This window comes from Poeciliopsis prolifica, unplaced genomic scaffold, assembly GCF_027474105.1.
Source record: "Poeciliopsis prolifica strain line A6 unplaced genomic scaffold, Auburn_PproV2 SCAFFOLD085, whole genome shotgun sequence".
NCBI lineage: Eukaryota > Metazoa > Chordata > Actinopteri > Cyprinodontiformes > Poeciliidae > Poeciliopsis > Poeciliopsis prolifica.
Genome location: NW_026562460.1, coordinates 374857 through 389094, shown reverse-complemented (window position 1 = coordinate 389094; position 14238 = coordinate 374857). Strand labels below are relative to the sequence as shown.

Sequence of the window (14238 nt, the reverse complement as noted above, 5' to 3'; positions counted from 1 at the left end):
AACATTATTTATAAAGAACTTACCTAGAGAGTGATATCTGATCACCAACACAGTCAAAAACAGCTCCATAAATTGGTCTGATTTTAGCTACAGATCTACAAGACTTCAAAAAGGGGGAACTCTTCAAAGAGAGGATTTGATCATTATTTATGATGGTGTAACACATAAGAAAACTAAAGTGTAGCTCACCACACTGTGTATCTGTGGCTTGCGTCTCTTAGCCAGGTCTATGATGTTGATCCCGTTATAGTAGAGGTTCTCTATGCAGCCATGGAAGTTCTTCCTGAGGAAGGTGCCAGGTTTCCCAGGCAGAGGAATGCCTCCAAAGCTCAGCTGAGGATGGAGAACAGCAGATTGATTATGCACAAGAACAAACTAACCTGCTCACATGCACCACTTTTAGAACAAAAATTAGCTGAAATGAAACTCTTTCTGCTCCACAATGTGTGTGATGTTCAGGTGACATGAGTGTAACTTGAATGCTGAACACACACATTCTTAACAGGTTGTGCTTTAACAACTGAGCCAGTTATTCACCAAGTGAGAGGTGATGTGAGAAAACATCACCTCTCACCACAGCATCTAAAGGTGTGCTGTGTACAGCTGCTCTGAACCTGATTTTATGGTTCAGTGTGCATCAGCCGAGTCAAGCCACAGACAGAATACATACTTTCACACATTGGGTATGATCCCACATCTCTGAGCTAGAGCGGTGAAAGAAACCCCTCTGTTTGTCCTGCCAGTGCCATGCTCCTTTTTCCACAGTGGAATTTATTTGTGTGAGCAGCAGACTGGGAGCAGATCAGTTCAGGTCAACCAGAAAAATTGTCAACTTTTTGAAAAAAGAAATGTGTTCAATAAAAAAACTTTGATAATTTGTCAGACTTGTAAAATCACCAAAATACACTGTACAAAAATATAAACGCAACACTTTTGTTTTTGCTCTCATTTTTCATGAGATGGACTCAAACATCTAAAATTCATTCCAGATAAACAATATTGCCATGTCTTTCAAATGTTGTCCACAGATCTGTCTAAATGTTTGATAGTAAGCACTTCTGCTTTGCTGAGATAATCCATCCCACCTCATAGGTGTGCCACATCAAGATGCTGATCTGATATCATGATTAGTGCAAAGGTGTACCTTATACTGCCCACAATAGAAGGCCATTCTGACATGTGCAGGTTTGTCACACAGCAAAATGCCACAGATTCCGCAAGCATTGAGGGAGCGTGCAATTGGCATGCTGACAGCAGGAATGTCAACCAGATCTGTTGCTTGTGCATTAAATGTTCATTTGTCCACCATAAGCCGTCTCCAAAGGCGTTTCAGAGAATATGGCAGTACATCCAACCGGCCTCACAACCACAGACCACGTGTAACCACACCAGCCCAGGACCTCCACATCCTGCAGGTTCACCTCCAAGCTCATCTGAGACAAGCCACTCAGACAGCTGCTGAAACAATTGGTTTCAGCAGCTGTCTCAGGGAAGTCTCAGGGAAGCTCAACTGCATACTCGTCGTTCTCATCGGGGTCTTAACCTGACTCCAGATCGTCGCTGTAACAGACTTGCTCACATTCGATGGCATCAAGCACATTGGAGAGGTGTTCTCTTCACGGATGAATCTCGGTTTACATTGTTCAGGGCAGATGGCAGACAGCGTGTGTGACGTTGTGTGGGTGAGCGCTTTGCTGATCCCAATGTTGTGGATCAAGTGGCCCATGGTGGTGGTGGGGTGATGGTATGGGCAGGCATCTGTTATGGACGAAGAACGCAGGTGCATCTTATTGATGGCATTTTGAATGCACAGAGATACCGTGATGAGATCCTGAGGCACATTGTTGTGCCATACATCCATGAATATCACCTCATGTTTCAGCAAGACAATGTACGGCCCCATGTTGCAAGGATCTGTACACAATTCTTGGAAGATGAAAATGTCCCAGTTCTTGCATGGCCAGCATATTCACCGGACATGTCACCCATTGAGCATGTTTGGGATGTGCTTGACTGGCGTATCCGAAAGTGTGTACCAGTTTCCACTAATATCCAGCAACTTCGCACAGTCATTGAAGAGAAGTGGACCAACATTACACAGGCCACACTTGGAAATCTGATAAACTCGATGCAAAGAAGATTTGTTGCACTGCATGAGGCAAATGGTGGTCACACCAGCTACTGACTGGTTCTGAGTCCCCAGAACCCCAATAAAGCAAAAACGAAAATGCACATTTCAGAGTGGCCTTGTATTGTGGGCAGTATAAGATACACCTGTGCACTAATCATGATGTCAGATCAGCATCTTGATGTGGCACACCTATGAGGTGGGATGGATTATCTCAGCAAAGCAGAAGTGCTCACTATCAAACATTTAGACACATTTGTGGACAACATTTGAAAGACATGGTAATATTGTTTATCTGGAATGAATTTTAGATGTTTGAGTCCATCTCATGAAAAATGGGAGCAAAAACAAAAGTGTTGTGTTTATATTTTTGTTGAGTGTAATAACACAAATTGATGTTTAGGTTTCTTCTACCATTAAGCAGTTAAGTTAATTATGGAAGTTATCTGTCTTTATTAGTGAAGGTCTTACATTCCAATTGTAATTATCTTGGGGAAAAAAGTCCAAAGAGAATTAAATGTAATTTTCTGAAAGTTGCAGAAGACCTATTTCAAAGTCATTGTTCACAGTTTGTTTATTAACAAGTGATTGTGTTACTGAACATAATTTATTGCAACTTTTTTTCTTTTGTCTGAACGAAACCAGGTGTGCCTAGAGTTGCCTAGAGTTTTTTTCAGTGGGTTTGATGGCACTAATGTTCCTGCTTATTCTCTGATCAAGCTGTTGTTCACACTCTTTACTTTAACATGGCAAACTTTGACTGCATTGTTTCTGCCTTCAGATCTCACTCTACATGTCGACGGTAACCGATAGTCTGAAGGTTAGCTTTTATTGTTTCCAACACAAATATGCAGCCTGTACTGACAGACTACGGGTGCAGAGACAACAGAGACAGACAGCAACTTCAAGCTCTTAAATAAAAGAGCTTCTGTTTACAATGGGAAAATCTTTGGAGGCTTGAAGTGTTGTTCGATAACAGCAAAATGTCTTTTTCTAATTTTATGTTTATGTTTAAAGGAGTGCTTCCAGCAGTTCCAGGGAGCACACTTTATGTTTGCTGCAATGCTGCAAGGCTCGCCCTAATGCTGCTCATCAGGCTGTGATCATGATAAGGTCGTCTGTGGAGAAATATTTACACAGCTGTTCCATCTTCTCGTCGGGTTATTCAATCTGGCTGAGAACTCACCTCGTAGTCCACCTCCAGAGACTGTCCTTCCCCTTTGGTTTGGAAGTGCTGTGTGTGGGCGTCTACAGTGAGGTTGACCTGCTTGTTAAAGCGCTCGATGTGAGCAGAGTGCCAGTGCTGGTCATCCAACAGGCTGCCCACAGTAACTGGAACACGGCGACTACTGAACCTTGACCTGCTATCATCTGCATAAAAAGAATGACAGCAGCAGGAACTCAGTTGGTCTGGTGGGAAAGCAGCATCAACTTATGCAGAATTCCTCTCTAAGTTAAGCAACAACTGTTAAACATAGGAGAAAATATCAGCAAACATATCATAAACCATTTTACCAATGCAATATAGAAACCCTGTCATTCAATCTACATAATTAAGATCATGCACTGCAATCAATCCAAAAACTGTAGGAGGGAGAGAAAGCTTCTTAAATCCTGATTTGATTACCCAGCAAGTTATCCACCCTATGAACTAAAGATTATGTGATGGCAAGGAAGCATTCCAACCTCAAAGATTATAAGTTCATTACAAGCTGAATATTTTAAACACCAAAGGAAATGTGAGAAAAGCTGCCCTGCTCATACAACAAGGCTTCTAACTGCTGTAATGCAAATGAAGGCATTTACTTTTACTAAGTAACTGGCAGCACCATTTCTTTACATTTAATAGGATATAAATAAACATTTTAAAGAATGTAAATGAACAATATTAGAATAATTAATAATATTTGTTTTTTTGTCATATTATCTTGGATAGATGCCAGTCCTATTTCTCATCAGAAACAAGTTTGATTGTTGTTTTCCAGGTGTATAAATAATTTTGGGCTTTATTGCATTGCTATGCAAATTGAATGATGTTGTATAGACCAATTCATACTAACTGATGATTATTTGTAATTCAATTTGAACTTTTAAAGCTACAATTATTTTTCTTATTCTTTCTGTTTTGCTCTGACAGGCTATTTTTCATTCAGATTATTACATAAGGTAATAAAGACATGAAATTTTAAGTAGTAATGTCAAACTTATGGAAAGTCAATTCATTTCTCGGCACTCAATACTTGGTCAGGGCCTCTTTTGCATGAATTACTGCAATGTGTTGTTGCAAGGAGGAGATCAGCCCGTGGTTCTGCTGAGGCACAATTAAAGCCCACGTTGCTGTGTTGGCTGTCTTCACTGTCTCTCATCTTTCTTTTAAGAATTCACATATTCTTTATGAGGTTAAAGGTCAGGCCAGACTGCAAATCAAGTACAGTAACCCCATGTTTATCGAACCAAATATTGGTGCCTTTGGCTATAGCATTTTGGAAAAATTTAAATATTCTGACACTAAATTTGAGGTGTTCATTATCTGAAAAATTGGACTCTACATGTAGTGAATCTATATAATATGAGTTTCACTTTATGAAATTAGTGAGAAGTGTTCACTGACAAGAAATGTTGAATGTTTAAATTTACAATACATATAATTTTTTGGGGTGTACTTTTATAGCGTTTGAGATTTTTTCAACTAAACAGACCTTTTCTGTTATACAGTTTTATTTTCTTAATACTTTGGAAGATTTTACAAAAAATAAAATGCTATTTATCTCTGCATTCATGTCTTTAGTTTAGACAGTTTGAATGAATATTTTGGGTCTTCTATCTGTTGAGGAGAAGCTGGAAAAAAGCATCAATTCAATCAATAAAGAAAATAAAGCTCTCATATCCCCTCAGTCACTTCCAATCTCTCGCTCAATGTCAGGGAATGACTCCCACAATCACCACAAGGATGCAAAAAAGGAAAGAAAACAAGTGATTTCAGGGCCAATATCAGGAAGGCGTAGTTCACCTAAGTTGAGATAGAGGTCCAGTCTTCCTCGGTGCAGCTCCAGGGTGATGTAGTCTCCTCTCTGCCCCTCCCCATGCAGTAAGACCCCCTCAGCCTGGTGGCTCTTAAAGCGCAGAGAAATAACATCCTTCACTGTTGACATGGACTTCTGGTTGAACCGATACAGCAGAGAGCTTCTGCCATCAAAATCAGCCACATACGATTCTGTGGAAAAATCAAAACCAGTATGAAGGGGTGTGCTCTGTTAACAAGAAGGAAAGGGTTAAGGTTAGAACAAAACTAGACGATTCTACAACCAGGACTACAAATCAGAAATGTTTATTTTATTTGGTATTCAAATTATTTTTCCTTTCTTTTTGTAAATAATTGCAGTTTGTTTGTCATTTCTTTCATCATCTTAGAACGAGTGACCAGCTGCCAACTGGTAGATTCAACCCTGAGCAAGACCCTAAAAACCATGCTACCTACATCTGTGAATTATTATGCTTTGACTGCAATGTACGTAATTAGGTAAATATAGACATGTTCTTCCCTTTAATGTATGCATCAGAGCAGAGATGTTGTTTGCTCTGTGAAGCAACTTTTGTGATATATCTACATTTGAATGCACACGGAAACTCAAGTTAACAAGCAATCAGCACCTGCTAGGTTTGCAGTTCACTGTTTACTCTCTCTTCATGGTTTGTTGCAAAATGCAAACAGAAGTTCTTATGATTTTCTTTCAGAAAGAAATGTTTTGCTTTTTTGCCACTTGTCTATACAAGCCACATTTGTGGGGTTCAGCGCAGAGCAGTCCAAAGACATTCTTCCACCTACAGGTACCCAGGCCTGAAGGTTAAGTAACAACCCATGTATGGAGGCCATAGTCCTCGACGTGGCTGTCTCAGGTTCGATTACCGGCCTTGCAACCTGTGCCGCATGTCTTCCCCCTTCTCTGATTACCCAATTTCCTGTCAATTCACTATCAAATAAAGATTACCAGAGCCAATAAAACCTTTAAAATAAATGTACAACATGCCGCTTTTATGGATTGAAATTCTGCAGTAACTGACGTTTGGAGTTATTTCTCCCTACCTTGTTGCTCCAACTTAGCTGACTTAAGTTAGTGAGGCAATCTCTGAATTTTGCTTTACTTAACTCATTTTAATCAAATTACCAGTTGATTTGACAACAATCTGTCAAATCAATTTGACAGATTGTTGACAATCTGTCAAATTGTTGACAGATTGTCAACAATTTCCACACAGTATAGTTAAAGAAATTCTGGTTGCAACAGTTTTATTTCATGGAACAAACATTTATTGCCATTCTATGGTAAGGCACTGTAGCACATCACAGCTACAGAGAGAAAGCAAAGCCCTTGTTAAAACCCAGGAATCAACCATCAGACAGCATTTTTCAGGCTACATTTTCATAAAGCTAATGGAGTGAAACCTACCGTGTTCCCGATGACTACCTCTCTTACTTCTGGTTACTCTGCTGGATGAATTAAGACAAACTAACCCTTAAACGCAAAAACTAGAGCAACAGGAACAGAGTCATCACTAAAATAATATCACTAAACAATTCACTGAAATGATTAACAATGAACATAAAGCTTACCCACAATCTTTTACTGAAGTCATATGCCAAACCCAGCAGAATAATGCAAACATATGAACTCTGGTTTTAACTACCATATTAATAAATGTTTTCCATTGTCTTCATTGGTCTTCACAATGTTAAACAATGTTCACAATATTAAACAATAAAGAATATTTATTCACTCACATTAATCCTGCAGTTACCTACTTATGACATGACTTGACAACAAAGAAAGAGCAAACCAGCACCAAAGTCTCACATTATTTCTTTTCTGACACATATGTGAATTTGTTTTGCACCATTTGTTTTAAATCATTCGGGGCAAAAATATAAATTTAACAGTATTTAAATTTATATTAACTCAATTAATACAATATGTCTTATGAATTTGAAGGTGTACTTATGTCTTTTAAGTACATAAGGCAGATTACTTTTTTTTTTATCTCAGTAACCATAACTGTTTGTTCTCTGAAACTGTGACATAAAAGACACACAGAGGTGGTCTCTGTTTCTTAAATAATGAATTCTAGAAAGTAGTTGCTTTCCACAGATTTCACCGAGGGGCATCAGAGTAGGAGGGGCTGAAAACATGTGAACACCACAACCTTTAGATTTTCATTTGTAAAAGAATGGAAATATTTTTTTTTCTTCCACTCAACTTCCATGTACTCTCATGTAAAGTTCAAAAGGTATGAATACTTTAGGCAGGACCAGGGCTAACTGTAAAATGCCTTTGATGAGGCTCCTCTCTGCAGCAGGTTCTCTGACTCCATTTAAATTCCAGGGCTTTTATATTGGTCATGGAAAAAAACTAGTTAATTATTCATACCATTTTTCAGCTTTCATAGGTCGTAGTATACCTGTTAATTGCAGAGTCTGCACAGGACTATCATTTCTCATACACTTAACTGTGCTGGTGTTTTTTTTTTTTTTGTATGAACCATTTTTCTACCACTTAAAATCCCTCAATTGTAAAAATATGAAGAATCTAAGTTTTTGTTTCACCTTTCCATTGAGTGATGTTTTTGGAGAAAAACAATGAGAAAATTGTGACAGGTTTGAGTGTGGAAGCAGACAGATGTATTAAAGTGAAGTCTAACAAGAGGGCAGCAGCTTATCAAACTTGAACTTGGTTTATTGTCTTTATGAACCAAAGGACATTCTATTCTCTCATGGTAAGGTTGAAGCAGAGAAAAACTCAGCTTCTAACAGCAGCACTGAAAGAAACGCAGACAAAATTGTACTCAAGAGAGAAACCGTCTGCCTCAACGATGCTGTGCTGTACCATGTGGCGCTGGGCTATCATAAAACTGCTCACTGTGGTGTGTTCTGACACTGTTCCACAGCGCAGTAATTCTCTGGCTCATCTAGTTAGTGCTGCCTCACAATGCGTGGGAGAGGTGTGCCAGTAAATCCCCATTAAATATCTTATTGAGGACTGCTCAGAATATAAATGGAAGTACGCTTGCCCTTTATCAATGTGCACAACCACAGAAGACCACTTTTTGCTTCATTACAGTCAGAGGTTGAGGGTTATCTTAGTGGATTCTTTACCAACATAAAACAAACATTATGGGGGTTACCAGTCATATTCAAACAATTACAGTAACTTTTTCCCATTAAAAAGCAGTTGTTTAAAGCAAAGTCTGAAGGGCGAGACATGGAACCAGCATGCCGAGCACTTATAAACACATGCACAGATTGCTTTCAGAGTTCAGTGTTCAGTCTGGGCATGAGTCAGGAAATAGACTGGTGCACAAGAAAAGCAGCAATTTGCATATTTGCTTCCAGAAGCAGCACACCGCTGCTACTGTACTGTGTTGCTGCTTCTTCTTCCTTTGTGGCACCTCTGGAGTGTGTAACAGTTTCAAATTACATTCATCAACTCATTGAGGGTCGCAATTGTGTGAAACTTCCATTTGTGGCTTTTATGTCTTTAACACATCAGGTATGCAAAACACAGTGTGAAAGGATGTGAAGATATGATAAAGAGACATTAAAGAGATTGCAGTAGGATCTTACTGTTTTCATCTGCAGCAGTTCTACTGTGTGAACACATGAAAAGGTTCAAACCAAATGTCACAAAGTGAGTTATTTAATAAGGTTGATGGAGATGTTCACCAGACAGGAAGAGCAGTATTAAATAATGTGATAGCATAATTCCATATAGTTATCAATTAAATGTTTTTGCAAAATGTTACATCAGTCAAAACATCTAAAACTAATTCCTCTGTCACATGATTTCACAACAACTTTTAAATTTTATTGCTTTGAGGAAATATGATGTCTGTGACCACCAGATGTGCCAACATCAGCACTCACACACCATCGCTACAGAAGCACCACAGCAATGACCTGATGATAATGTTACATAATGTCCAGCTTTACTCTCCAACATGTTTATCCACTTGAGGCCAGAGGCTGAGAAGGGAGTGAGAAAATGAAGCCCTCCCTTAATGTCTGATTAATTCTGATAATGATAATCTGACCACAAACAAAATAAATAATAGAAAAGAAAAAACTATAAATTTAAATTATTATCTGACTATTTAAAATGCATTGAAACACAATGGAAACACTGAAAGTAATATACCTAGTCATGATGCAGCATAGCAGTGACTTTGAACAAATTATTCTCAATCTACACAGACTAAATATATGAACCAACAGAGGCACAAATCCTTAAATATTTAAGATTTGTAAAATACTTAATGTGCTAGATAAAGTCCCTCATTGCCTGAATTTTTACTATAAAATAATGTTTTTAAAATTTTCATTATGGAAAGATAGGAGACTGTGTGGCAGAAGTGTAACGCTTATGTATAAGGTAGAGGTTAAGCAAGACTTTATTGTTTACTAATTTGACTGAAGGAGTAAAAAAAAAAAAAACAGTCATATGGCTGTTTTTATCCATCAAATTTTAAAATAAAACTGCCATATTCTGATATTTAAAATTGATTCAGTTTAATTACCATTCAGTTCAAACATTGAACTGAATGGATTGTGCTATCACACATCCAACTGAATGAACACATGAAACTTTCTCTGTAGTGACAGAAAACACTGAGTGTGGCCTCAGTAACAGCAAACAAACACTGAGATTAAACTCCCACTGTGAACGATTCACCTGCTATGGCCTGTCTTTCATGGACCTGAACTTTGCATCCACTTGTGCATAATCAAAAGTCTCACCATGGACTGCTGCAGAGGCTATATTCTAGATTCAGCAGAATGTGAACCAGTGGTTCAGTTGCACTGGTCTGTGATCCAAAGTGGCAGAAATTTGAAAATGTCTGTATGTCTGCAAGTGGTAAAGAGTGTAAATTGTAATCCTTCAATCCTTCAGATGTCTCCATCACCTTAAAAAAAAACAAAAAAACAAAAACGGTCAAAGACAGAAAGTACTGGGTTAAGGCGACCCCTTTTTTAAGGCCTTGAATTGTAGTTGAATTATTTAGGAGAAATGTGCCTCCTTGTTAAATAAAGGCAGTTTTTCTGCAGTTTAAACGCAGATCTGCAGTGAGTGTTGAGAGCATTAAGGGACAAAACAGGCAGCAATATACATGTTGATCAACTGGTTAATAAAGGACATCTGCTTGAAAATGTGCAGAACCCCGACCTCTTCCCCCACCTCCCTAGAACTGCCAATCAGCTGTTTTAAAATTACAGTGAACTCCTGTGAATGGCATGTCTGCCAGTACACCGACTGTTGGATTTGAGAGTGGCACCAGGCTAGAGAGGCAGTTAGTATATGGATGCCACAAATGCAGAGTATTCTGTGTAATAAGCACTGAAAATGTATCTCATTTAGTCAAAGTTTATTATACATTTTTGTTTCATTCAATGTATTCAAAATACAAGAACAATAAATAAGTGTTTCAGGGTCTATAATACAGAATAATTTGATTTAGCAGCAGCAGGGACAATTGTTGATTTTATGCTTAATATGAATACACAGTCAGATCATTTGTAAGTTACTGCTTTAATTTCTTATGTAAATACAAATAAACAGGGTTTTTCTCACACTGTGAGTATTTTAAACCAACTAAAGCAAATCCTAGCGCTATAAGTGTACCAGATAGTTCTGAAAAATGGCCTCCAGCAGCATTAAAAATCTAAAGTTAGGGAGGAGAAATGTATGTGAGACATCAAGCTTTGGATTAGTACACTATCCTCATGAACTTAATTTGACCACAAAGGTTCTGTTGCTGATACTGACATTGCATGAACAGAGATGGCTGCATGAAAATGGAAAGGCTTTGATATTCTTGCCCTAAAAGAATAAAACATGGCAGACCATCTGAAGATAAGCACCACAATTCAGGCATATTCAATAAATTAAAATGCGTTCTGGTGAGCCTTGTTCAAATTTAAAGAGTCTTTTTAAAATAACTTTTAAGCAGATACTGAAAATACTTTTCATTAAATCCACATTTCTGTATGTATTCATTTTTTTATTGCTTTGGTGCAATATTCTAAACCTAAATATGTTTTCATTATCTGTAAGCAGAAAATCATAATACAGATTTATAGTAAAGTAAAAACTGTCTCTAATTAAATCTAAGTGTAGACATGTTTCACTTAGTATATTTTTAGTGTGTTCTGTGCAGCATGTCAGAATTGTTGTATGACACAAAGTTACATTCTAAAGTGGATCATTGCAGCTTTAGCTAGAATGCTGGAAATTTGCTTTTGGTTTTGTTTCAAAGAAATGAACAAAAAGATGGAAATGAAAGGGAAAATGATAAAAACCAAAGGAAGCTATAAGAACTGAGGAGATGGTGAGTGATAGAAATAATAACTCTAGGAATCTGCTTTTATACCAGCAGAAAGAGAGGAGAAAACAGAGAACCAAGAATCCAGGGCAACAAACATATCTTCACTTTCCTAAAATAATAATCAGTCATCACCATCTTTTTATCGACAAACAATGATTTAGACAAAATAAAGAACAAATGAAAAAAAAGCTTTTACCAATAAATGACTTATTTCATTATTTTAGGAAGGTAAAAAAAGCATATAAAAATGCCACTGATAACTACACAGTATTAAATAAGTACTAAATGTAGTGTCAACCACAATCCAAGACAGAGTTTATCTTTCGACACCTGAATCTACACCTTAGCGAAGACCTGCTTAGTGTTTTAACATAGAAATAAATGAGGTAAGAAAAAAATTCTAAATGTACAGCAGGTTAGATTTCATTTTTGATCAGGGATTAGTGAATTACCAATGTACAGCCTTACTAATACTAAGACTGGTATTTTTATTTTGACTCTTTTGCAGTTGTGTTTTACAAGGGTGAAATGACTGTATTTTATTAGAATGCATGATATGTTTATTCCTGTTCTGCTGCTGCTCTCAGTTTTCAAAAATATTTTAAAAACTAGCGAATACTCCATAAACCAATGAACTTAATACTCTATAAACCAATATCTGTTGTTTTAGTTTGAGTATATTCTTTTTCCATCTGAAAATAATCTCAGAGGAGTTTAACGAAAGCATAAATTGTTATAAAATCAGACCCGGGAGCAGACAGGAAAAAATAAGTCCAGTGTTCCAGGAGAATATTTATAAAATCAACTTGCAAAATGAGGAAGAAGCAAGTGAGGAGATAGAAAGATGGAAGTGAGGATACTAAATGCCTAAACATGGTGATTAGCATAGACATAAAAAAACAAGTAAATGGGCATATCAGGTATAAATGTAGTTTAAAAAAATCCAACGACAAACAGCTTCCAGGATACCCAAGGTTCAATAATTTCTTACACTACACTGACACTTAAGAAATGGTCCTGTGAAGGGTGGCAGAGGAACACATATTTTTTAACCATTTGGCTAAATATTTGACCACTTTTCATTTGTTTACATCTTTTTGGATCATGGTCATTGTTGAACACACAAGTACATCCAAATTTTCACCATCAAACCAAAACTATAGCCTTCTGAAAACTGGTCAGAAGCTTCATTGGAAGGACCCGGCAGGGCTCCCAGACTCTATATTATTTGCATGTTCCCTGACTACCACTTATCTATTTAATCCCACCTGTGACTGTGTTTCCCTGTTGGTTTCTTGTGGTCATTAGTCAAGTCATGTTAGTTCTTTTGTCTAACGCCCTGACAAACGACAGACATAGCACTGGTAGTAGCTACCAGTTCTACTCGTTCTGTGTTTCCTTGTCTCTTCACTCAGCTGTATTGTCTGGATTTCTGTGTTCTAGATTAAAACCACCATTTTCATCATAACCTGGGTCCAGCCATGTCCATCCTCAGCACCAACACCACAAATCATGACACACAGGTCAAGACCAAGTTGGTTGAAACTTGGTTACAGGTGGGTGTTCCAACAGCACAATGATCCCAACAAACAAGAAGAAATTTCTGTATATTGAAGGCCTATATCAACAAACAAGTAGAAAAACTGCTAATCTACTTTGAAACCAAGTATGCTGTTTGGTGCATCCTCATTCTCCACAAAAATATCAGATCACACAAAACCAAGTCTATCCTTGACAAGGAAAACAGAAAAGACCATTGCTAGATGGGCATCGACAAAGCCTCTCTTTTCTTGTGTACCACTTAGTCTGAGAAGAGCGAGACCCTCAGCCTTGTAGTTTGAAGCAAAACTTTCATCTCTGATGTTGGTCTTCTTTTAGTATTATTTCCTGCTTCAATTGAAAATCTGCTTTAAAAAACAAAGTGTAGAAAGGATGATGCCGGAAGAGAGGAGAAATTTTTTTTATTTATTTCTACACTTTTTTTATTGATATAAAAAAATAGCAAAAGCAATAAAAATGATCTTAGCATTCTGGACGTGACTTCTTTACTGTATGACTAGCTCACTGTACCTGTCTCTTACTCTGCAGACATTGAGTCACAAAACCAATGTCTGGGATCATGAGCGCCCCCTGTTATGAGGCAAGAAAACTTCCAGCCTCACCTTGAATCTGTTCTCTGCAGTTTATGATCACTTCTCAGCACACGTAACACATTACACACACAATCGGCGACAAAAAACACTGTATATTATTTGCATAAGCTAAATAATGGAAAATCAGTTCATATATGAAATATTTTTTAACCGTTTCACTCCTATCTGATGACATACAGATAGGAGGAACATGTTCCCATAGAACGGCAGCCAGCACAGTTAGCGAGAGGTCGATCAGTCCAAGGTGAGGTTCAGCTCGATGCTACATCACCAGCTTTGCTTCTGAGCATTTGACTAGAAAATTACAAACATTCAGCAATGTTAAAGAAAAAGTAATCAAAACTGGTTAAGCTAAATGAAAAATTAATCTTTATAGTACAAACCATACTGAAAATAGCAATAAAAATGATCTTATCATTATATATTATTTTTTTATGATGACACATGAGGCCCAGACTCATCTGCCTCCTCTGACCGCACATCACTGAGGTCTATAAATATTATAACTGACTGTACGTAATGTGTTGACACAAAAATATCTATACCTCACTACTGGCTTCTGAATTGAAGAAACACTGATCTAAA

General features: G+C 37.5%; 1 protein-coding gene across 1 annotated transcript in view; it reads right to left on the bottom strand.

Annotated features, from left to right (window-relative positions):
* The window catches only part of cntnap5a (contactin associated protein family member 5a), a 199469-nt gene that overhangs the window by 117369 nt on the left and 67862 nt on the right, over nt 1–14238 (bottom strand). The window contains exons 5-7 of the mRNA XM_055022388.1: nt 5139–5342; nt 3315–3499; nt 190–333 (exon numbers count right to left, since the gene is read on the bottom strand). Coding sequence (XP_054878363.1) covers nt 190–333; nt 3315–3499; nt 5139–5342 — 533 coding nt within the window. The remainder of the gene's footprint in view (nt 1–189; nt 334–3314; nt 3500–5138; nt 5343–14238) is intronic.